The sequence below is a fragment of the Leptodactylus fuscus genome, chromosome 7 (genome assembly GCF_031893055.1).
Source record: "Leptodactylus fuscus isolate aLepFus1 chromosome 7, aLepFus1.hap2, whole genome shotgun sequence".
Classification (NCBI taxonomy): Eukaryota; Metazoa; Chordata; class Amphibia; order Anura; family Leptodactylidae; genus Leptodactylus; species Leptodactylus fuscus.
The window spans coordinates 10679384-10705325 of NC_134271.1; the positions used below are offsets into that span (position 1 = coordinate 10679384).

Below are 25942 nucleotides of genomic sequence, written 5' to 3' on the forward strand. Positions count from 1 at the left end.
CTCATACTTCTGTCACCTCCAGACCCCTCTCTCCCCCTCCTCATACTTCTGTCACCCCCAGACCCCTCTCTCCCCCTCCTCATACCTCTGTCCCCTCCAGACCCCTCTCTCCCCCCCCTCATACCTCTGTCCCCCCCAGACCCCTCTCTCCCCCCCCTCATACCTCTGTCCCCCCCAGACCCCTCTCTCCCCCTCCTCATACCTCTGTCCCCTCCAGACTCCTCTCTCCCCCTCCTCATACCTCTGTCCCCTCCAGACCCCTCTCTCCCCCTCCTCATACCTCTGTCCCCTCCAGACCCCTCTCTCCCCCTCCTCATACCTCTGTCCCCTCCAGACTCCTCTCTCCCCCTCCTCATACCTCTGTCCCCTCCAGACTTCTCTCTCCCCTCCTGCGGATTCTCTATGAGGTCCAGGACTTGGCTGATATACTGATCTAGCCATGAGTAAGGTAGATATGGGGGGGCGTGAATACTTCTTCCTTCCTGCCATGTCCTGCATATAAGGCGATAGTAACAGTCTAACATCCTGGGTTCATCTCACAATCTGTCACTCACTTTACTGTAGCATCAATATAAAAATATACATCCTGCAGGGCAACTAACTAACAGCAGTAAAGTATTCACCCCCTGCGGCCGGGTTCAGCTGCGGTGCTCACCGCCAGTCTCTTCGTATGGTTATAATCAAACCTCATATATAGGGTAAAATATTTCACAAACACTTCCTGCCCCTGCCACCTGGCGGCGCTGTGGGGGCAAGGAAATCTTAGCAGCTGTGCAGAGTAAAATATACCTGTCTATGACCAGGGTACGACATGTGCAAACAGTTTTCTATAAATAGCAGAATAGTAAAATACATCTACTAAAAAATCTTCAGTTCTAGTGAAATCAGGGGGGGCGGGTATAAAAAGCACAGAGAGACCGGGGGGCGCCACAGGGTCTGCGGACACGACGACACAGGAGGGTTGTTCGGATGTGGTGATATTGACGCTCGTTTTCATGTTTGGTTTCGGGTCCTTCTTCTTCTTATGCATCTGAGGAACTGATAGAAAGAGAGGGAAGGGTTAACGGAATCCTAGAAGTTATTACATGACGAGAGAGTTATTACACATCGCGAGATGGGTCTCCAAGGGTTCTCCACTACCCTGCGCCATATTCCCGTGCCTGGTCTTATCACTTATCTTAGACAAGTCTGTGATGTTCCCCTCTAATACATCCTAGCACTTGGCCCCGTATGGTGTCAGTACTTACTGCTCTTCTCTTCCTGTGCTGCGGCTCGCAATGAACGGGACAACAACTCTGTCCGATCTTCCCACCTCCAGATGATTCTTCTCCAGGTTTATCACACACTGAGGAGAGAAAGAACAGATGCCATTGGATGACGCTGATCCCGGCGATTGATCTTACACTTGTTGCCCTGATTACAGCACAATGACCCCTCCCAGATACATTGTATCCAGTGCAGGGAGCACCAGAGCTCTGACATCATCAGATCCGATTGTTGTCGGCTCCTCCCACCTATATAAAGTATATATATATATACGCTTCAGGGTCTTACCTTGAGGGAGCGCAGAGCCTGGAGACCCAGAGAGAAGCTGCGATCCTTGTCATCTGGAGGAGAGAGACAGAGACGTGAGGGTAGTGTGCATTGCATGCTGGGAATTGTAGTTTTGCAACAGGTTAGAGTCCACCGCTCTATGTGACTGTTTCCATTCACTGACAGCAAACGGAGATCTCAAATATGGAAAAGACATAAAACCTAGCCAAGTCTATGGTACAGATTCCTATAATCCGCCATGATGTAATGTGTACCACTCACCAATGACGGCTGCGCTGCAGTCCAGGGAGACGCCGCCCAGTGTCACCGCCAGATGCTCCGCCTGACCGATACTCTTCACATTGTAGGGTAAAGTCACGTTCTCCTCCTCGTTCCTGTACACCCTGAAATGTTCCTTCAGCCTGAGACAGAGGAGAGAAAGACATCTCATGACTAAAACCCCTCTTGACCTAATAGTTCTCACAGCTGAGGGTTTGTTACAATTGTATCCAATCTAGACATTCTTACCCCCGGTTCACATCTGTGTTCAGTATTCTGCCCCCCCCCGCAAACCTGTCCGCATTAAAAAGCAGTGGGCTAAGAAACCACACGGACCCCATAGACTATATTGGGGTCCGTGTGGTTTCCGCTCGGTGTCTGCACGAAACATGTGGAGAGAAAAGCGCTTGCAGTGTGGACGCTGAGCAGAAATTACACGGACCCCATTATAGTCTATGGGGTCCATGTGGTTTCCTCAGGTAACCGCCTTTTAATGCGTATAGGTTTCTGTTCCCGAATGGAAACCCAAACACAGATGTGACCCGGGCCTTAGTCTTCAGACTGGTATAGATCACCTGCACTGATACATTGTAACAAGCCATGGTGAGGAATGGAAATACAGAGTGTGTTTAAAGGGGTACTCAAATACCAGATAGGGTATACATGTCTGATCACTGGGGGTCTAAGCACTTTGACCCCCACCCATTAGGAGAACAAGTGGAGTGAAGGGTCCTGAATGAAAAGAACAGTGATCATGCCCAGCCAACGCCTCTTACACTCCGATGGGACTATCTCGTTTATCTGTCTCTGGGAAAGCTGGGTGACAACCAGTATAACCGCCATTACAGCGCCCTCTTACTGTTGTATAACTAGATGGGGTAGATGTGTGAGAATGTGACCTGGGTGGGCCGCAGCGGGGGGGTGTCTGTAATATTCAGCAAAGGGATTACCGGGGGTCTCCGGCTGTAATCCTGCACCATTGTAATATTTGCTGCTCTTTTATGTTAATGAGCGGTGACCTGATTCTGCCAGAGGAGCGACAAGTCAGCACAATCTGCGTAATCCAGCTGTGCGGATCTAACCAGCAGGAACGGGGACGACTCCAGGCGCACAAATTATCTGAGGTGTCCTTCAGCAGGGTGCAAAGTTACTGAACATTCAGTGTAGACTGCGGAATATAATGCGAGGGCACGAAAGAAAATCCAGGATCGGTCGTGACACTGAACTAAGAGCAGGCAGAGTCTCCGCTCCGCCCCGATGCATGATGGGAGAGGCAGTCAGACTGGAAATAAAAGGATGCGGCAAAGCTTATACTATAAAATATCTGCACTGGGTGATTTAGGGAGAACTCCTGCCCTAGTCATGGGCATGTCAGTAGTGAGTGGAGTTGTCCTTTAAGTCATGGAGTGCGGGAGGAGGAAAAAGCGACATCTCTGATACTTACCCAAGTCGGTCCAGACAAGCTGAGGATATGATGCTATACTGGCAGGACGTGTCGATCTTCACCTTCATCTCCTTCCCTGCACACTATGGGGTGACAAGAGAAACTGTATTACCTCAGGGGAGGGGCATGTGGCAAGGTGGGAGGGGCATATGACAAGGTGAGGGCATGTGGTAAGGTGGGAGGGGCATATAACAAAGTGAGGGCATGTGGTAAGGTGGCAGGGGCATATGACAAGGTGAGGGCATGTGGTAAGGTGGGAGGGGCATATAACAAGGTGAGGGCACGTGGCAATGAGGGAGGGGCATATGACAAGGTGAGAACATGTGGTAAGGTGGGAGGGGCATATAACAAAGTGAGGGTATGTGGTAAGATGGGAGGGGCATATGACAAAGTGAGGGCATGTGGTAAGGTGGGAGGGGCATATAACAAAGTGAGGGCATGTGGCAAGGTGGGAGGGGCATATGACAAGGTGGGAGGGCATGTGGTAAGGTGGGAGGGGCATATAACAAAGTGAGGGCATGTGGTAAGGTGGGAGGGGCATATAAGAAAGAGGGCATGTGGTCAGGTGGGAGGGGCATATGACAAAGTGAGGGCATGTGGTAAGGTGGGAGGGGCATATAACAAAGTGAGGGCATGTGGTAAGGTGGGAGGGGCATATAACAAAGTGAGGGCATGTGGTAAGGTGGGAGGGGCATATGACAAAGTGAGGGCATGTGGTAAGGTGGGAGGGGCATATGACAAGGTGAGGGCATGTGGCAAGGTGGGAGGGGCATATGACAAGGTGGGAGGGCATGTGGTAAGGTGGGAGGGGCATATAACAAAGTGAGGGCATGTGGTAAGGTGGGAGGGGCATATAACAAAGTGAGGGCATGTGGCAAGGTGGGAGGGGCATATGACAAAGTGAGGGCATGTGGCAAGGTGGGAGGGGCATATGACAAAGTGAGGGCATGTGGTAAGGTGGGAGGGGCATATAAAAAAGTGAGGGCATGTGGTAAGGAGGGAGGGGCATATAACAAAGTGAGGGCATGTGGTAAGGTGGGAGGGGCATATGACAAAGTGAGGGCATGTGGCAAGGTGGGAGGGGCATATGACAAAGTGAGGGCATGTGGCAAGGTGGGAGGGGCATATGACAAGGTGAGGGCGTGTGGGAGGGGAACAATACAATGTGGGAGGAGCATGTGGAAGGGATGGAATGCCGATCATGCACAGGCTATAACATATATATAAAATTAACCCTCTCATTACAGAGATTGAGGGGAGGATAACCGTTCCATCTCCACATCATTAGTATTAGCTCCCTCTACCTGACACCAAACAAACACGGCATCATCGTCCTCGCTCTTTCTGGAGCTCTCTCCCTTCCCATGATGCAGTCTGTTGCTCTGGGTTGAGACTTCGTTCTTTGGGACCCACGTCGGCCGATTACTCCTCAGTTTCGATAAATTGCTCTCCAGTAAACGACGCTGCAGAATGTTGTGCGGCTGCTGGAAAAGAGCACGAAACCCAAAATCAAGAACCTGCAAAGGTGAACTGTGACTCCTAAACCAGAGGAGCTACTAGCTGGCTATAGGAGCTGGATTATCATATGTTCTAGATTATTAGATGAGATCTAGATCATCAAATATTCCGCATAATCCTCTTTCTTAATACATCAGTTATACAACCTAAAGGAGTCGGATTATTATATAGATATTCTAGATGATTAATTATTCTGGATTCTTAGATATTCTCTGCAGATGATCAGATATCGATCAGATATTCTCCACATTACCGTTCCTTAATCCAGCATTTACAGGACCTAGAACAGTTGGATTCTTCTAGATTTTAGCTGATTCTCTTTGGGTCTCTGCAGGTGGAGCAGCTCTCGGTGTCGCACTGTACTAGGGACGTGTCGGCTGAATGTTCTCTATAATTTGTAGATAATTCAGCAGAACGTTCCGGGTTGTTTCCGCCCCAATGTCAGCGGCTTCTCCTGCCGTGTGACTGCAGATTACAGGGAATATTCCTCCTCCGCAGTCGCTGCCAAGTCACATCAGCGTCCGAAACAGAAGAGAAATTATAGATCAGGCGTGAAAGTCGCCGAGTGCCGGATCCCATTAACCTGCACGACCACCCAGTGCTCCGAAACTTCACCATGAGACAAGGTCATCCTCGCGTGTTGTCGCCTGTGGGGGATCCTTACAAATGTAAATCAGCAGCAGCGCCCCCTTAATGACAGTTCCACCCCAAAATGGCAGTCAGGGTCCTATAAATAAATGTATCTGTTTCTGGGAAAGCTGGGTGGAAAATAATATGGTCTCTAAGGCAGCAGGCAATGGATGACTCCATATCTAGCCTGGTGAATGATGATGTGTGCATCAGGAAAATACGTCCCCCTGATGGGATATGACATCCTGAAATGTGCACAGTGTATATATAAATACGTGGGGGGAGGGGGGGTCTCGTATTTTTGTGTTTACTATTCTTTGGACAACTTTCATCCACACCTTGCTGTGTCCACGGTCTTAAAAAAGGGAGAAAAGGAACAACCTGGAGCATCCTTGGCCCTTGGCACAAACTGGGGCCACTCATGAAAGATTTGCCAGTTCTATTAAATTTCCCACCACAGAGTCTACAGAACCCAACTTTCCTCAGACCCTGCATTACCTGCATTCTTGTTATACAGAATTTTTCAGTTCTGAAGCTGAGAAACCTGTTATCATCCTCCATGAGCACTGCCGGACTATTGCCTGACAACTACCTGACTCCATGCATCAAACAGACCTGACCAAGATCCATCATCCTACAGCAGCGAATCACAGAGCTCCAGAAGAGCAAGGGAAGTGGTACTGTGCATATATACAGGACTAGAGAAGTGGTACTGTGCATATATACAGGACTAGAGAAGTGGTACTGTGCATATGTACAGGACAAGAGAAGTGGTACTGTGCATATATACAGGACTAGAGAAGTGGTACTGTGCATATGTACAGGACAAGAGAAGTGGTACTGTGCATATATACAGGACTAGAGAAGTGGTACTGTGCATATATACAGGACTAGAGAAGTGGTACTGTGCACTGTCCATATATACAGGATAAGAGAAGTGGTACTGTGCACTGTCCATATATACACAGGACAAGAGAAGTGGTACTGTGCACTGTCCATATATACACATATACACAGGACAAGAGAAGTGGTACTGTGCACTCTCCATATATACAGGACAAGAGAAGTGGTACTGTGCACTGCCCATATATACAGGACAAGAGAAGTGGTACTGTGCACTGTCCATATATACAGAACATGAGAAGTGGTACTGTGCACTGTCCATATATACATGACAAGAGAAGTGGTACTGTGTATATATACAGAATAAGAGAAGTGGTACTGTGCACTCTCCATATATACAGTATAAGAGAAGTGGTACTGTGCACTGTCCATATATACATGACAAGAGAAGTGGTACTGTGCACTGTCCATATATACAGGACAGGAGAAGTGGTACTGTGCGTATATACAGGACAAGAGAAGTGGTACTGTGCATATATACAGGACAAGAGAAGTGGTACTGTGCAGTGTCCATATATGCAGTATAAGAGAAGTGGTACTGTGCACTGTCCGTATATACAGTATAAGAGAAGTGGTACTGTGTACTGTCCATATATACAGTATAAGAGAAGTGGTACTGTGCATATATACAGTATAAGAGAAGTGGTACTGTGCATGCATACAGTATGGAGTCATTCTGCCCCTGTATTAGTCACATGCGGCGGTTTGGTAGTGTTAGTCGTAGTACGTGGGTTGTTTGTTGTCATGTCAGATTTCCAGCAGACGGATCGCTTGTTATCAGCCGCCGTCGCTCAGTGTAATGTGGGTGGACTGTATAGACTGCTGAAGTGGATGGTAATTAGTGGCTGGCATGAAAAGGGTTAAGAGACTCTGCTGTGCAGGTGACTGGGAATTACGTGTGACACTGGTGACGGGGAAAGTGGCAAAGGGACTAATTAACCCCTTCACGGGGAGGCCGAGCCGCACAGAGGTGGAAATGTCTCATCTGTACAAGTCTTATAACTACTGTATATACAGAAGAGCCTGAGCTGTGTAGACTGTATCACATATAATAGGATTAGATACAGCAGCTCTGCAGACAGTATCACACATGATGGGATAAGATACAGCAGCTCTGCACGATGTATCACATATAATAGGATTAGATACACAGCTCTGCACGATGTATCACATATAATAGGATTAGATACACAGCTCAGCAGACAGTATCACATATGATAGGATTAGATACAGCAGCTCTGCAGACAGTATCACACATGATGGGATAAGATACAGCAGCTCTGCACGATGTATCACATATAATAGGATTAGTTACACAGCTCAGCAGACAGTATCACATATGATAGGATTAGATACTGCAGCTCTGCAGACAGTATCGAACATGATGGGATAAGATACACAGCTCATAAGACAGTATCAGACTTCATAAAATTAGATACTTGGCCCAGCAGACAGTATCACGCATGATGGATTGGGATTAGATACACAGCTCTAAAAAGCTCTCTAGAGAGTATATAATGTTTTATGGGGGGGGGTTTGCCCTTTGTTACATTGTTGCGCTGTTCTGATGACTCGGATACCTCAGATAATTGTTACATTGTTGCTGGGCTCTGATAGCTTAGATACATCAAATAATTGTTACATTGTTGCTGAGATGATAGCTCAGATACATCAGATAATTGTTACAATGTTGCTGTGCTCTGATAGCTTAGATACATCAGATAATTATTACAATGTTGCTGGGCTCATAGCTCAGATACATCAGATAATTATTACAATGTTGCTGGGCTCATAGCTTGGATACATCAGATAATTGTTACAATGTTGCTGGGTTGATAGCTCAGATACATCAGATAATTGTTACAATGTTGCTGGGTTGATAGCTCAGATACATCAGATAATTGTTACAATGCTGCTGGGTTGATAGCTCGGATACATCAGATAACTGTTACAATGTTGCTGGACTGATAGCTCAGATACATCAGATAATTGTTACAATGTTGCTGGACTGATAGCTCAGATACATCAGATAATTGTTACAATGTTGCTGGGTTGATAGCTCGGATACATCAGATAACTGTTACAATGTTGCTGGACTGATAGCTCAGATACATCAGATAATTGTTACAATGTTGCTGGGCTGATAGCTTGGATACATCAGATAATTGTTACAATGTTGCTGGGCTGAGAGCTCAGATACATCAGATAATTGTTACAATGTTGCTGGGTTGATAGCTCGGATACATCAGATAACTGTTACAATGTTGCTGGGCTGAGAGCTCAGATACATCAGATAATTGTTACAATGTTGCTAGGCTGATAGCTTGGATACATCAGATAATTGTTACAATGTTGCTGAGCTGATAGCTTGGATACATCAGATAATTGTTACAATGTTGCTGGGCTGAGAGCTCAGATACATCAGATAATTGTTACATTGTTGCTGGGCTGAGAGCTCAGATACATCAGATAATTGTTACATTGTTGCTGGGTTGATAGCTCAGATACATCAGATAATTGTTACAATGTTGCTGGGGTGATAGCTCGGATACATCAGATAATTGTTACATTGGGTCTATAATCTGATTATTTTCCTCGCTGTTCCTCTTATTGATGATTATTTCTTGTACAATAGACGGCAGGAAGCTTCGGAGGAGATTTCATCATTTTATACAGCGGTCACATCCTCCGCCATCGCCCCTTATACATCTATATCTTCCTGTTCCGTTATAGCCCTATAGGGGATGTGGGAGGAGCTTACAGTATAGCAGGGGAGGGGTCACAGACAGGGGCCCGGGAGCCTCAGGGCCCACAACGCCCTCTCTACAACATAAGTATCCACCAGTTTAATATCTAGCACATGGTATGAGGAGCCCAGGAGCTCGGAGTGACGCCTCTGGTCCTCCTAAATTAGCATTAAATGTGAATGGTGCCCTACAGGAGCTGCAGAGTTCTCCCTATCTGTAGTGCGGCTCTCTGCACCTCACGCCTCAGTGATGTCAGCAGGGCCTGGTGACTCTGGTTTTTGGGGTGGGGGTTGTTGCTTTGCAGGTGTTGTAGCCATGGTGTGTGCGGTAAATACTTTAGAATTAGGTTCTTGATCGGGTTTAATCCTCTGACCCCGCTCCGTCTCTGCTGGTTCTCACATTCCGATATGATGATTTCATGGCGAGAGATCAGCGTCCGGTCTGGAGCGGGATCTTGGCCGTTTCCTAACCTGCAGAGCTCACTATCTAATCTCCTGTATTGGGCGCTTTGGCCTCCATTGTCTGTAGTGTTCGCGGTTTCTCTTTATATCATTTGCTAATCTTGCGAGCAAAAAACACAAAAAAATTGCCAAATTCACTCAATTACCCGACACCCCCTTCTTCAAAGGAACATTTAACATGTGATGCTGATGTATCCACCTCTGATACATTGTAACGAGTCCTCAGCTGTGAGAGCAGAACTAAATCAGGACTAGATGTCCGCAAATATGTGAATGCAGCTTTACGTGTGACTAGAGTATAATATGAATTTATGGGTAAATCTAAGCCACCCTTTATACATATCCACTATACTATTATAAGGAGCCCCCCTTTATACATACTCACTATTCTATTATAAGGAGCCCCCCTTTATACACATTCACTATTCTATTATCAGGAGCCCCCCTTTATACATACTCACTATACTATTATTAGGAGCCCCCCTTTATACATACTCACTATACTATTATAAGGAGCCCCCCTTTATACATACTCACTATACTATTATATGGAGCCCCCCTTTATACATACTCACTATACTATTATAAGGAGCCTCCCTTTATACATACTCACTATACTATTATAAGGAGCCCCCCTTTATAAATACTCACTATACTATTATATGGAGCCCCCCTTTATAAATACTCACTATACTATTATAAGGAGCCCCCCTTTATAAATACTCACTATACTATTATATGGAGCCCCCCTTTATAAATACTCACTATACTATTATAAGGAGCCCCCCTTTATAAATACTCACTATACTATTATATGGAGCCCCCCTTTATACATATCCACTATTCTATTATAAGGTGCCCCCTTTATACATATTCACTATACTATTATATGGAGCCCCCTTTATACATATCTACTATACTAATAAGGAGCCCTCTTTATACATATCCACTATACTATTATCAGGAGCCCCCTTTATACATATCCACTATACTATTATAAGGAGCCCCCTTTATACATATCCACTATACTATTATAAGGAGCCCCCTTTATACATATCCACTATACTATTATAAGGAGCCCCCTTTATACATATCTACTATACTATTATCAGGAGCCCCCTTTATACATATCCACTATACTATTATCAGGAGCACCCTTTATACATATCCACTATACTATTATAAGGAGCCCCCTTTATACATATCCACTATACTATTATAAGGAGCCCTCTTTATACATATCTACTATACTATTATCAGGAGCCCCCTTTATACATATCCACTATACTATTATCAGGAGCACCCTTTATACATATCCACTATACTATTATAAGGAGCCCCCTTTATACATATCTACTATACTATTAAAAGGAGCCCCCTTTATACATATCCACTATACTATTATCAGGAGCCCCCTTTATACATATCCCCTATTCTATTATCAGGAGCCCCCTTTATACATATCCACTATTCTATTATAAGGAGCCCCCCTTTATACATACTCACTATACTATTATAAGGATCCTCCCTTTATACATACTCACTATACTATTATAAGGATCCCCCCTTTATACATACTCACTATACTATTATAAGGATCCCCCCTTTATACATACTCACTATACTATTATAAGGAGCCCCCTTTATACATATCCACTATTCTATTATCAGGGGCCCCCCTTTATACATATTCACCTCCCCACCCTATGAATCTCTGCTGTGATGTCTCCTCTCCCCTGTTTTATAATTATAGCATACTGAGTAGAGCTGTAAAACCAATTATCACCATCATCCTCCTTATTACCACTACCATCATCACTATCACTACCATCATCTTCTCATCGTTATCTTCATCACCACCGCCATCCTTATTATCACTCTCCTCATCACTACCATCATTCTCATCATTTCCATCCTCCTCATCCTCACGACCATGTTCATCACTACTCTCATGATCACCATCATCACCACTTCTCATTCCGATTTCTATTACTATCTCTCCTAGTTTCCCCTGACTCCCCTCCACATGTCCTCCTATTTGGGGTCTCCCCTTTTCCCAGTATTTGTCTTACTGTGTCCTTGGAGGTCCCCAGCTTCTTGAGGCCATCCAGAGGCAGGAGGTCGGCAGAATCCTTATGGATAAACTGTACGGATTGTTTCATCCTCCTCTGCTGCCTGAGGGACGCTGCCTCCCGCAGATCCGCGTCCTTCCTGCTGCCATCGGTGAGGATCCCGGAGTAGAACATGTCGGGAATTCAGCTCCGGGAGAAGTGAGCGGCTCCCAGTCTGCGGCTTTATAGCGTGTGTCGCTGACGTACAGCCAGGCCCCTGGACGCAGGATTGTGCTGTAGACGCCGCGGACTCTGGTACCACCTCTCACAGCTCCGGCTCTGTACACACAACATCCCTGACATCTGTTTCTAGGCTCCAGATTTGTTACATCTCTCCTGATCATTTGTTACAATGTATCAGTGCAGATAACAGGGATCAGTTTACCTGACATTGTCTAGACTGGATACAATTGTAGCAAACTCTCTCAGCCGTGAGAACATTTTACATTTATACAGCTTTACCCTATAGTTGTTGAAGTGTTAAATTTTGCACAAAAAGTCACAAAAAGTTGCAAACTGCACAGCGTTCTAGGTTTCTGCGCTAACACGTTTAGATTTCATTTTCTAACTTTAGGACAGTCCAAAATAAAACAAATTTGAGGAAACAGAGGTCTTAGAACTGTATACACCACTGGATCACCTGAAATTTAGTACTGTATATGTCACTAGATTACAGGGGCTAGGCTCTGTATACATCACTGGATCACCAGGGGCTGAGCTCTGTATACATCACTGGATCACCAGGGGCTGAGCTCTGTATACATCACTGGATCACCAGGGGCTGAGCTCTGTATACATCACTGGATCACCAGGGGCTAGGCTCTGTATACATCACTGGATCACCAGGGGCTGAGCTCTGTATACATCACTGGATCATCAGGGGCTGGGCTATGTATACATCACTGGATCACCAGGGGCTGAGCTCTGTATACATCACTGGATCACCAGGGGCTGAGCTCTGTATACATCACTGGATCACCAGGGGCTGAGCTCTGTATACATCACTGGATCACCAGGGGCTGAGCTCTGTATACATCACTGGATCACCAGGGGCTGGGCTCTGTATATACCATTGGACCACCAGGGGCTGGGCTCTGTATATATCACTGGATCACCAGGGACTGGGCTCTGTATTTCCCTGTCGTCCTCAACAGCGGCACAATGTGGGGTATTTCTGCCCCTGTGTGCTGGTAGGACAGGCGGATATTTAATTAGCCAATCAAATGCGTGGCAGGCCCTATAAGAGGGCACAAGAACCTCCCCTCTGCGTGTTTTTTTCTGTCCTGTGTGGACAGAGGACAGGTGGGAGGACTTGTGTCCTCTTTGAGAAGCTCAGCAGGATCACTCACCTCCTGAGCGGTTGTTTTCTTCTTGTCACCTTCTGTGCCCTGCGGGGAGAAGGTGCTTGTTAGCCATGTGTGGCTACCCCCCTCTATCCCCCCTGCCCCCCCTCTCCTCCGCTTCCCCTGCTCCTTGTGACTTACCTGACATTTTGGTGAGAGTCCGGGGACTCCGCATGCCGCCTCTGGTGGCCGCGTGGACTGCCGGCGGGTGGAACCACACTGTTGTGTATCCTGTTCCCCGCCGGCCGCTGTAAGCGCGCATTTCCGGTTTCGCCGGAAGTATCATAGCGCCATGGCAACGGCCTGGCGCTGGCGGCCGCTCACTCAGGGAAGATTCAGGCCTTATTAAAGGCCGGAAAAGACGGGGAGATGTGGGGGTAAGTGCCCGTGTTAAGGGCCTCTTGGTGGGGGGGAATGTATATCTTTGCAGACCCCTGATTACAGGGTTAGTTGTCTGGGCAGGTTGCCTCACCTGCTTTGATTGTGGCTCCGCCCACTTCCAGCCGGCCAGAATTAAGAGGCTGGCTGGCCTGGTGTCAGAGACCTTCCTGCAGTATCTGCTGAAGGTGTGCGATTGTGGTGTTCATTGATCTTGAACTCTTTTCCAGTTTGCAAACTTTATTGGGAACCGGCTGTGATGGCCGAGTGGTTAAGGTTTTGGACTCGAAATCCAATGGGGTCTCCCCGCACAGGTTCAGATCCTGTTCACAGCGCCAGCCCGGCTAGCTCAGTCGGTAGAGCATGAGACTCTTAATCTCAAGGTCGTGGGTTCGGGTCGCACGTTGGGCGCCAAGTCACCTCTCTGTCCGGTCTACAGGACCTGGTAAGATTTACCCTTTTTTTAAAAGCTGGTATGATGTCATGGTGACAGTGTTGCATGGTCTATTATCTCTCTCTGTAGGATATGTCATCCTCTACTACCCCTCCTGGGGATGGTAGGAGGAAAACCTCTTCCAAGAGGAAACATCTTTCCTGCTTCGATTGCGACACACCCCTCCCTGATGGTAGGTAGCGGCTTGAAAGGTTGTGCCCTGCGGGGTACTACTGGTCCTATAACTTGCCTATTTTCAGGCTATGAGTGGGCCCGTTGTCGCGGGTGTAGAGGTCCTCCACCTGTGGAGCCCTCTCCCAGAGATATGATGGCATGGGTCAAGGAGATGGTGAGGTTGGGCATCGCTTGGGTAAATAGTTTTTCCCTTGCTTGTACTCTCCTTTTTGTTTTGCAGGATGATTCCCTCAAAGGGATCCATTGCACCTTGTCTCAGCTCACCAGGAGACCATGCTCTGAGCTCCGTTCCTCGTCTCTCCCCCCCCCCCCTTGTAACACCTGCGGGTGGCAGAGGATGTTTCCTCCGAGGACGACTCAGTTATTCCAGCAGAACTGCGTTCCATTATGAACAAACGGGCAGGCTGCTGAAGTCCATCCGGTCTACAGTGGGCCGAGATGTTGACGGGGAAGCCTCCACGTCTGCCTCTGGGGGACATATTGCCTTCCATGCGGACGCCACGCTGACCGACCTTATGGCGCAGCAGTGGAAACAGCCAGAGAAAGGACATTCGCTTTCCAGGATCTTCAAGAGTTTGTTTCCTATTAACACTACCCAGTGGGATTCCTGGGGGCCTCCCCCGAAGGTGGATTTGGCCATAGCAAAGCTGTCCCGCAGAACCCTGGTGCCCTTGGAAGATGGTTCAAATCTTCAGGACCCTCTGGATCGTAGGGCGGACTCCGTTCTGAAGAAGGTCTACTCAGCTTCCTCCGCGCAAGCCTCTGTGGCCATAGCCTCCTCTATGGTTGGTGACTTTTTGCGCAACCGCTTAGCCGCCTTGGAGCGGGATATAGACTTGGGCGTAGACAGAGATGAGATTCTGGCCTCTATGAAAAGAGTTCATAGGGCTGCAGATTATTTGGCGGAATCCTCCTGCCATCAATTAAAAATCTCCGCCAAATCTATGGCGTTGTCTACTGCGGCCCGTAGACCCCTTTGGCTAAAGCCTTGGCGGGCAGATTTTGCGTCTAAAGCAGCACTCTGTGCTCTCCCCTTTGAGCCGGGAAGGGTGTCTGGCCAAAGCTTAGATGCCATTATGGAGGGATTAGCTGAAGGTAGGGGAAGGTCCCTACCTCAAGCATCCAGGGGCAGACGTGCTCCCTCTAGAGGCAGAGGTTCTTCCTCTAATTATAGACGCCCTTCCCAACAACGGCGTTTTAGATATCGCCCTAGGGGAGCTGGTCGTGGCGCTTCCAAGGAGGACACCAAGAGGAAGCCTGAGTTTTGACGTGGGGCAGCTCCCTGTGGCCCCCCTTCCTGGGAGGACGTCTTTCCTCCTTTTCCAGAGCATGGTTCACCCATATCCAAGACCCATGGGTGTTGAAGATCATACAACACGGGTATCACATCGACTTTCATCTTCCACCTCCAGATCGGTTCGTTTCCACCCAAACTCTTCCACCTTCTCAGCAGGCCAGTCTAGAAGCCTTGGTTGCCGAATATGTTACCAAGGGCGCCCTGGAGAAGGTACCAGCCTCAGACCTCGGTCTGGGAGTCTACTCCCCCGTCTTTCTGGTCCCCAAGTTCACCGGGGGCTGGAGGATGATAATAGATCTGAGGTACCTCAATCGGTTTATCAGGAAGAGGTCATTTCGAATGGAAACCGTGGATTCCGTGGCTGTGTTTCTTCAGCCAGGAGAGGTGATGGTTAACCTTGATTTGAAGGACGCCTATCTACATGTCCCCATTGCTCATTTCCACAGGAAGTTCCTCAGGATTGCCGTCGCTATGGCCGGCCACAGGGAGCACTATCAATTCACAGCTCTGCCATTCGGCACATCCGCCCCACTGGTATTCACCAAGGTGATTTCTCCGGTCGCCGCGGCCCTCAGACTTCAGGGTCTTTTCATCGTCCCTTATCTAGACGACTGGCTACTGAAAGCTCAGTCTCCTGCTGCCCTCCTCCAGCAGCTCAACCTTGCCATCAACTTCCTACAGGAGTTAGGATTATCAATTGGGAGAAGTCCGAAATCGTTCCATCCACCTGAAGAAAATTCCTCGGATTTATAGTGGATTCAGAAGCGATGCAGATCTTCCTCTCCAGTCCAAGGAAGGAAAGAATCCAAGCCAGTGCACGATTCCTATTGCGCACTCGGCAGGTAACCATCCGGACCGCCATGAGAGTCCTGGGCCTGATGTCATCCTCGGCCAGGGCGGTGCCTTGGACTTTATGGCATTTGCGTCCCCTGCAGATGGAAGTGTTGAGAACCTGGAACAGGTCTCCACGGGGATTGCACAAGAAGATCTGCCTTTCTCCCGCTACCCGTCTTTCCCTCAGATGGTGGATACACCTGAAAGACGGAAGGTCCACGGTCCCGACAGTGTGGACCCTGTTGACAACAGATGCATCCCAGTGGGGATGGGGAGCCCATTGTCAAGACAAAACTGTACAAGGATGATGGAGATGTCCGGAGCTGGGGTCATCCAATCTCAAGGAACTCAGAGCAGTGTACCTGGCCCTAGTACACTTTGCCCCAGAATTGAAAGGCAAGTCTGTCAAAAACCGGTCAGACAATATGACGGTGGTAGTCTATATAAACAAACAAGGGGGCACCAGGTCACCAACCTTGCTGAGAGAGACGAATCTCATATTTGCCTAGGCGGAGAAGAATCTGGTCCAGTTATCCGCTGTTCACATAAAGGGCTCCCTGAACATAGTAGCGGATCAGCTGAGTCAGGGTATTACCGTATCAGGAGAATGGTCTCTCAATCCAGACGTATTTCAACAGATCGTCCAGAGATGGGGTCTCCCGGAGGTCGATCTTATGGCTACCCGACTCAACGCCAAGGTGGGGACCTTCTGCTCTCTGTACCAGGAGGACAATCCCTTGGCTGTGGATGCCCTGTCCATCCCATGGAGGTTCAGGCTGTTTTACATATTCCCTCCAATTCCAATCATACCGAAGGTATTGATAAAAATAAGACAGGACCAAGCCTCGGGAATAGCCATAATCCCGTTCTGGCCAAAAAGGGCTTGGCTTGCTCAGCTCATACAAATGAGTCAGGGCATATATTGGAGGCTTCCCCCACTCCCAGACCTGGTAACCCAAGGAGAGCTGAGATGCCAGGATCTGAGGAGACTCAACCTGACAGCCTGGAGGTTGACCAGTCCCTATTGAGAAATAGAGGACTGTCACAAGCCGTCTTGAAGACCCTATCCAGCGCCAGAGCAGATTCGACTAACAGGAACTACCGTCGAATAGGTAACATCTTTAATGCCTGGTGTCTGCAGCATCAAGTGGACTCCACCGATCCCCCTACGGAGGCGATCCTGGACTTCCTTCAAGACGGAATAGACAGAGGTCTTGCTGCGGCCACACTCAAGGTACACGTAGCGGCCCTGTCCGCCTATCTGGGGAGGCGTTTGTCTCAGGATCCTTTAGTGAGCACCTTTATTAAAGGGGCAACTAGACTGAGACCGGTGGTAAACACCCCTGTCCACCAATGGAACCTTATTCCGGTCCTGAACGCCCTATGTGGCCAGCCATTTGAACCTCTGGAAGAGGTCTCCCTCAAGTCGCTAACCGGCAAAATGGCGCTGCTATTGGCAGTCACACCTGCCAAACGCGTTAGTGAACTACAAGCTTTGTCCGCTGAGGAGCCATATACCACCTTTTTCTCTGACCATGTACAGCTTAGGTTCCTCCCTGGGTTTCGTCCCAAGGTGCCATCTGCTGTAAACAGGAACCAACTGATTTCCCTTCCAGTATTTTTTCCGTTCCCTTCTTCTGCTGAAGAAGAAAGATGGCACAAGCTGGATGTGGTTAGATGCCTGCAGATCTACTTGCAGCGCACTCGCCCCTTTAGGTGGACTGAAAACCTGTTGGTCAGCTACACGGGGAAAAACAAGGGCGCCAAAGCCGCCAAAGCTACAATATCCCAGCCCAAGGGCTGTCGGCTCCATCTTTCCTTCATGCCCATTCAACCAGGGCAGTGTCCACTTCTCGGGGAAAGAAGTGCTTTGTCTGTGGACCAAATATATGCAGCTGCCTCTTGGGCATCTGAATCCACCTTCATTCGGCATTACCGCCTGAAGGACCAAGTGGCAGATTCCACTGCCTTTGCCCAGACCAGTTTAAGATCGGTCATGGGTTTGTCCCACCCATCTTGGGGACCTGCTTGCTATATCCCCACATTGTGCCGCTGTTGAGGACGACAGGGAACGAGTGATTATGAAGATAATCTTGTTTCCCTTAGTCCTAACAGCGGCACAAGATTTCCCACCCTGGGAATCATATCTTATGTATAAAACTGTATATAAATGTAATGGAGGTACTTTTGTATTTACACGCAGAGGGGAGGTTCTTGTGCCCTCTTATAGGGCCTGCCACGCATTTGATTGGCTAATTAAATATCCGCCTGTCCTACCAGCACACAGGGGCAGAAATACCCCACATTGTGCCGCTGTTAGGACTAAGGGAAACAAGATTATCTTCATAATCACTCGATATCATTGGATCACCAGGGGCTGGGCTCTGTATACATCACTGGATCACCAGGGGCTGGGCTCTGTATATACCATTGGACCACCAGGGGCTGAGCTCTGTATACATCACTGGATCACCAGGGGCTGAGCTCTGTATACATCACTGGATCACCAGGGGCTGAGCTCTGTATACATCACTGGATCACCAGGGGCTGGGCTCTGTATATACCATTGGACCACCAGGGGCTGGGCTCTGTACATATCACTGGATCACCAGGGGCTGGGCTCTGTATATATCACTGGATCACCAGGGACTGGGCTCTGTATACATCATTGGATCACCAGGGGCTGGGCTCTGTATACATCACTGGATCACCAGGGGCTGAGCTCTGTATACATCACTGGATCACCAGGGGCTGGGCTCTGTATATACCATTGGACCACCAGGGGCTGAGCTCTGTATACATCACTGGATCACCAGGGGCTGAGCTCTGTATACATCACTGGATCACCAGGGGCTGAGCTCTGTATACATCACTGGATCACCAGGGGCTGGGCTCTGTATACATCACTGGATCACCAGGGGCTGAGCTCTGTATACATCACTGGATCATCAGGGGCTGGGCTATGTATACATCACTGGATCACCAGGGGCTGGGCTCTGTATACATCACTGGATCACCAGGGGCTGGGCTCTGTATACATCACTGGATCACCAGGGGCTGAGCTCTGTATACATCACTGGATCACCAGGGGCTGGGCTCTGTATATACCATTGGTCCACCAGGGGCTGGGCTCTGTATATATCACTGGATCACCAGGGGCTGGGCTCTGTATATATCACTGGATCACCAGGGGCTGGGCTCTGTATATATCACTGGATCACCAGGGGCTGGGCTCTGTATATATCACTGGATCATCAGGGGCTGGGCTCTGTATATACCATTGGATCATCAGGGGCTGGGCTCTGTATATATCACTGGATCACCAGAGGCTGGGCTCTGTATATATCACTGGATCACCGGGGGCTGGGCTCTGTATATACCATTGGATCATCAGGGGCTGGGCTCTGTATATATTACTGGATCACCAGGGGCTGGGCTCTGTATATATCACTGGATCACCAGGGGCTGGGCTCTGTATATATCACTGGATCACCAGGTCCTGGGCTCTGTATATATCACTGGATCACTAGGGGCTGGGCTCTGTATATATCACTGGATCACCAGGGGCTGAGCTCTGTATACATCACTGGATCACCAGGGGCTGAGCTCTGTATACATCACTGGATCACCAGGGGCTGGGCTCTGTATATATCACTGGATCACCAGGGGCTGAGCTCTGTATACATCACTGGATCACCAGGGGCTGGGCTCTGTATATACCATTGGACCACCAGGGGCTGAGCTCTGTATACATCACTGGATCACCAGGGGCTGAGCTCTGTATATATCACTGGATCACCAGGGGCTGAGCTCTGTATACATCACTGGATCACCAGGGGCTGAGCTCTGTATACATCACTGGATCACCAGGGGCTGAGCTCTGTATACATCACTGGATCATCAGGGGCTGGGCTCTGTATATATTACTGGATCACCAGGGGCTGGGCTCTGTATATATCACTGGATCACCAGGGGCTGGGCTCTGTATATATCACTGGATCACCAGGGGCTGGGCTCTGTATATATCACTGGATCATCAGGGGCTGGGCTCTGTATATATCACTGGATCACCGGGGGCTGACGACTACTTTATGTCCTATTGTAAGATCTTTCGAACAACAACAACTCCCATTATCCATTCCAGACAGCCATGGAAACCCCATAAAGCCCCTGACATCTGTCCTGCCATTACTTACTGGCGGCTCCAGTTTAGGAGAGATTATCATTTCACTGGTTCCAAAACGTCCCAATAATACACAAAGCAGCCTGATATTAATCTCTGCTCTTATTATAAGCGGAGTCTGGAAGACTGGATGTGACACTGCTATAATGGTAATAAAACTGTACTTAGAGAGATGTGACACTATAATTGTACTATAATATGGCTGTACATAGTGATGTGAATAATATACAGTAGTAGTGATGTCACTAATATAACTGTACTGTACTAAGATTGATCCAGTGATGTGACACTAACTGCACTGTAATAAGGCTGTACACAGTCATGTAACACTATTAGAATTACTGTAATACCACTATACGTTGTGATGTGGCTTTTTTTTACCTACTACCCACAGGTGGTGCTTGCTGTCTATAGATTATACTGCCACCACTAGAGGGAGAAAATTATACAGCCAACAGTACAAGGAGGGAGGCCTCACTACATACAGATTATAGTGTCCCCACTAGAGGGAGCTCACTATATACAGATTATACAGCCACCACTAGAGGGAGCTCACTACATACAGATTATACAGCCATCACTAGGAGGACCTCACTACATACAGATTATACAGCCACCACTAGAGGGATCTCACTACATACAGATTATACAGCCACCACTGGGGGGAGCTCACTACATACAGATTATACTCAACCACTAGGAGGAGCTCACTACATACAGATTATACAGCCACCACTAGAGGGAGCTCACTACATACAGATTATACAGTCACCACTAGAGGGATCTCACTACGTACAGATTATACAGTCACCACTAGAGGGATCTCACTACGTACAGATTATACAGTCACCACTAGAGGGATCTCACTACATACAGATTATACAGCCACCACTAGGAGGAGCTCACCACATATTGATTATACAGTCACTAGAGATGAGCGAACAGTGAAATATTCGAGATTCGTTTTGAGTAGAGCCTCAATATTCGACTACTCAATCGAATCCCATTATAGTCTAAGGGACAAAATGCTCATTTCAGGGGAAACCACTATTCAACTAAAGGAGAGTCACCAAGTCCACGAATAGCAGGAGGAGAGTGTTTAGGAGTATAGCTGTATAGCATTCGGCCAATCAACGCTGGTTCTGAATCGAATATTTACTGCGAATAGCTAGTAGTATTCGATCAAGTATGAATATTTCGAATACTGTAGTATTCGATCGAATACCTACTCGATGGAATACTACTCACTCATTACTAACAGCCACCACTAGGGGGAGCTCATCTACATACAGATCATACAACTACTGCTAGGAGGAGCTCACTACATACAGATTATACAGCCACCACTAAGGGGAGCTTCCTATATAGATTATACAGCCACAACTAGGGGGAGCGCACTACATACAGATGATATTTCCACCACTAGGGGGAGTTCACTACATACAGGTTATACAGCTGCCATTAGGGATAGCTCACTACATACAGATTATACAGCCACCACTAGGGGTAGCTCACTACATACAGATTATACAGCCACCACTAGGGGGAGCTCACTACATACAGATTATACAGCCGCCACTAGGGGTAGCTCACTACATACAGATTATACAGCCACCACTAGGGGGAGCTCACTACATACAGATTATACAGCCGCCACTAGGGAGAGCTCACTACATACAGATTATACAGTCACCACTAGGGGGAGCTCACTACATACAGATTATACAGCCGCCACTAGGGGGAGCTCACTACATACAGATTATACAGCCACCACTAAGGGGAGCTTCCTATATAGATTATACAGCCACAACTAGGGGCAGCGTACGACATACAGGTTATATTTCCACCACTAGGGAGAGCTCACCATATACAGATTATATAGACACCACTAGGGGGAGCTCACTGCATACAAAGTCCTATACAGATTTTCATGAAAGTGTTGCAATTCTGACAAGGTAATGTGATGCAAGTTGAGAGGCTGCTGCTCCATGTATAGTGTGGAAATGCCCTGTACGAGCGGGTTAATGCCCCAGTGCGGGCTGGATTTTCTGCCGTCAGCGTTCCATCATCCTGGTATCCCGCGCGTCAGAGATAAAGCTGCAGATTCTTCCTCGCTGACCTTGGACACGGTTCCTTCTGCTTTCTTTCTGTTGCCCTGGAGATTTTTGCAGTAGATATGATAAATCCTTCAGTTGTCTGTCTAGTTGTTAAAAATCCTAACCAGACATTTTCAGTTCTGTCACTTCGTAGCGAGTGGTCTGTATTATAGAGAGCTGTCACCTGCAGAGAGTGGTCTGTATTATAGAGAGCGGTCACTGGCAGAGAGTAGTCTGTATTATAGAGAGTGGTCCGTATTATAGAGAGTGGTCACTGGCAGAGAGTGGTCTGTATTATAGAGAGTGGTCCGTATTATAGAGAGTGGTCACCGGCAGAGAGTGGTCTGTATTATAGAGAGCTGTCACTGGCAGAGAGTGGTCTGTATTATAGAGAGTGGTCACTGGCAGAGAGTGGTCTGTATTATAGAGAGCGGTCACCTGCAGAGAGTGGTCTGTATTATAGAGAGTGGTCCGTATTATAGAGAGTGGTCACTGGCAGAGAGTGGTCTGTATTATAGAGAGCGGTCACTGGCAGAGAGTGGTCTGTATTAGAGAGAGCTGTCACTAGTAGAGAGTGGTCTGTATTATAGAGAGTAGTCTGTATTATAGAAAGCTGTCACTGGCAGAGAGTGGTCTGTATTATAGAGAGTGGTCACCGGCAGAGAGTAGTCTGTATTATAGAGAGCGGTCACTGGCAGAGAGTGGTCTGTATTATAGAGAGCGGTCACTGGCAGAGAGTGGTCTGTATTATAGAGAGCGGTCACTGGCAGAGAGTGGTCTGTATTATAGAGAGCGGTCACCGGCAGAGAGTGGTCTGTATTATAGAAAGCTGTCACTGGCAGAGAGTGGTCTGTATTATAGAGAGCGGTCACCGGCAGAGAGTAGTCTGTATTATAGAGAGCGGTCACCTGCAGAGAGTAGTCTGTATTATAGAGAGCTGTCACTGGCAGAGAGTGGTCTGTATTATAGAGAGCGGTCACTGGCAGAGAGTGGTCTGTATTATAGAGAGCTGTCACCGGCAGAGAGTGGTCTGTATTATAGAGAGATGTCACTAGTAGAGAGTGGTCTGTATTATAGAGAGCGGTCACCGGCAGAGAGTGGTCTGTATTATAGAGAGCTGTCACCAGCAGAGAGTGGTCTGTATTATAGAGAGCTGTCACTAGTAGAGAGTGGTCTGTATTATAGAGAGCTGTCACTAGTAGAGAGTGGTCTGTATTATAGAGAGCGGTCACCGGCAGAGAGTAGTCTGTATTATAGAGAGCTGTCACTGGCAGAGAGTGGTCTGTATTATAGAGAGTGGTCACTGGCAGAGAGTGGTCTGTATTATAGAGAGTGGTCACTGGCAGAGAGTGGTCTGTATTATAGAGAGCTGTCACCGGCAGAGAGTAGTCTGTATTATAGAGAGCTGTCACCGGCAGAGAGTGGTCTGTATTATAGAGAGCGGTCACCTGCAGAGAGTAGTCTGTATTATAGAGAGCTGTCACCGGCAGAGAGTGGTCTGTATTATAGAGAGCGGTCACTGGCAGAGAGTGGTCTGTATTATAGAGAGCGGTCACCTGCAGAGAGTAGTCTGTATTATAGAGAGCTGTCACCGGCAGAGAGTGGTCTGTATTATAGAGAGCGGTCACCGGCAGAGAGTGGTCTGTATTACAGAGAGCGGTCACCGGCAGAGAGTGGTCTGTATTATAGAGAGCGGTCACCGGCAGAGAGTGGTCTGTATTATAGAGAGCGGTCACTGGCAGAGAGTGGTCTGTATTATAGAGAGCGGTCACCGGCAGAGAGTGGTCTGTATTATAGAGAGCTGTCACTGGCAGAGAGTGGTCTGTATTATAGAGAGTGGTCACCGGCAGAGAGTGGTCTGTATTATAGAGAGTGGTCACCGGCAGAGAGTGGTCTGTATTATAGAGAGCTGTCACCGGCAGAGAGTAGTCTGTATTATAGAGAGCGGTCACTGGCAGAGAGTAGTCTGTATTATAGAGAGCGGTCACTGGCAGAGAGTAGTCTGTATTATAGAGAGCGGTCACTGGCAGAGAGTGGTCTGTATTATAGAGAGCTGTCACCGGCAGAGAGTGTTCTGTATTATAGAGAGCTGTCACTAGTAGAGAGTGGTCTGTATTATAGAGAGCTGTCACCGGCAGAGAGTAGTCTGTATTATAGAGAGCTGTCACTAGTAGAGAGTGGTCTGTATTATAGAGAGCGGTCACCGGCAGAGAGTGGTCTGTATTATAGAGAGCTGTCACTAGTAGAGAGTGGTCTGTATTATAGAGAGCTGTCACTGGCAGAGAGTGGTCTGTATTATAGAGAGTGGTCTGTATTATAGAGAGCTGTCACTAGTAGAGAGTGGTCTGTATTATAGAGAGTGGTCACTGGCAGAGAGTGGTCTGTATTATAGAGAGCGGTCACTGGCAGAGAGTGGTCTGTATTATAGAGAGCTGTCATCGGCAGAGAGTAGTCTGTATTATAGAGAGCTGTCACCGGCAGAGAGTGGTCTGTATTATAGAGAGCGGTCACCTGCAGAGAGTAGTCTGTATTATAGAGAGCTGTCACTAGTAGAGAGTGGTCTGTATTATAGAGAGCTGTCACCGGCAGAGAGTAGTCTGTATTATAGAGAGCTGTCACCGGCAGAGAGTGGTCTGTATTATAGAGAGCGGTCACTGGCAGAGAGTGGTCTGTATTATAGAGAGCGGTCACTGGCAGAGAGTAGTCTGTATTATAGAGAGCGGTCACCAGCAGAGAGTGGTCTGTATTATAGAGAGCGGTCACTGGCAGAGAGTGGTCTATATTATAGAGAGCGGTCACTGGCAGAGAGTGGTCTGTATTAAAGAGAGCGGTCACTGGCAGAGAGTAGTCTGTATTATAGAGAGCTGTCACTGGCAGAGAGTAGTCTGTATTATAGAGAGCTGTCACCGGCAGAGAGTGGTCTGTATTATAGAGAGCTGTCACCGACAGAGAGTAGTCTGTATTATAGAGAGCTGTCACTGGCAGAGAGTGGTCTGTATTATAGAGAGCTGTCACCGGCAGAGAGTGGTCTGTATTATAGAGAGCGGTCACCGGCAGAGAGTGGTCTGTATTATAGAGAGCTGTCACCGGCAGAGAGTGGTCTGTATTATAGAGAGCTGTCACCGGCAGAGAGTGGTCTGTATTATAGAGAGCGGTCACTGGCAGAGAGTGGTCTGTATTATAGAGAGTGGTCCGTATTATAGAGAGTGGTCACTGGCAGAGAGTGGTCTGTATTATAGAGAGCTGTCACCGGCAGAGAGTGGTCTGTATTATAGAGAGCTGTCACTGGCAGAGAGTGGTCTGTATTATAGAGAGCTGTCACCGGCAGAGAGTGGTCTGTATTATAGAGAGCGGTCACCGGCAGAGAGTGGTCTGTATTATAGAGAGCTGTCACCGGCAGAGAGTAGTCTGTATTATAGAGAGCGGTCACCGGCAGAGAGTGGTCTGTATTATAGAGAGCTGTCACTGGCAGAGAGTGGTCTGTATTATAGAGAGCTGTCATCGGCAGAGAGTAGTCTGTATTATAGAGAGCTGTCACCGGCAGAGAGTGGTCTGTA

At 47.9% G+C, this 25942-nt stretch overlaps 1 protein-coding gene and 1 non-coding gene across 2 annotated transcripts; one reads left to right on the forward strand and one right to left on the reverse strand.

Annotated features, from left to right (window-relative positions):
- Window positions 1-470: 470 nt before the first annotated feature.
- NRIP3 (nuclear receptor interacting protein 3) lies at window positions 471-11806 on the reverse strand. The gene is made up of 7 exons (XM_075280987.1): window positions 11588-11806; window positions 4561-4740; window positions 3257-3339; window positions 1816-1955; window positions 1555-1607; window positions 1248-1345; window positions 471-1038 (listed from the first exon to the last, which is right to left on the reverse strand). Exons 1-7 carry the CDS (start codon window positions 11759-11761, stop codon window positions 1023-1025), a joined length of 744 nt encoding a protein of 247 aa, XP_075137088.1. The 5' UTR covers window positions 11762-11806; the 3' UTR covers window positions 471-1022.
- A 1794-nt stretch (window positions 11807-13600) lies between these two features.
- Window positions 13601-13682, forward strand: TRNAS-CGA (transfer RNA serine (anticodon CGA)). The gene has a single exon. It is a non-coding gene; the product is annotated as a tRNA-Ser (tRNA).
- The last annotated feature ends 12260 nt before the right edge of the window (window positions 13683-25942 follow it).

Bases quoted from the DNA above. Each gene is read 5' to 3' on its own strand.
- NRIP3 (XM_075280987.1), bottom strand. From the start codon at position 11,761: ATGTTCTACTCCGGGATCCTCACCGATGGCAGCAGGAAGGACGCGGAT. The intron at 4,741-11,587 runs GTAAGACAAATA...GCTCTTTTCCAG, and splicing joins TGGGGACCTCCAAGGACACA to CAGCCGCACAACATTCTGCA. The intron at 1,956-3,256 runs GTAAGTATCAGA...CCTCTGTCTCAG, and splicing joins GCTTGTCTGGACCGACTTGG to GCTGAAGGAACATTTCAGGG.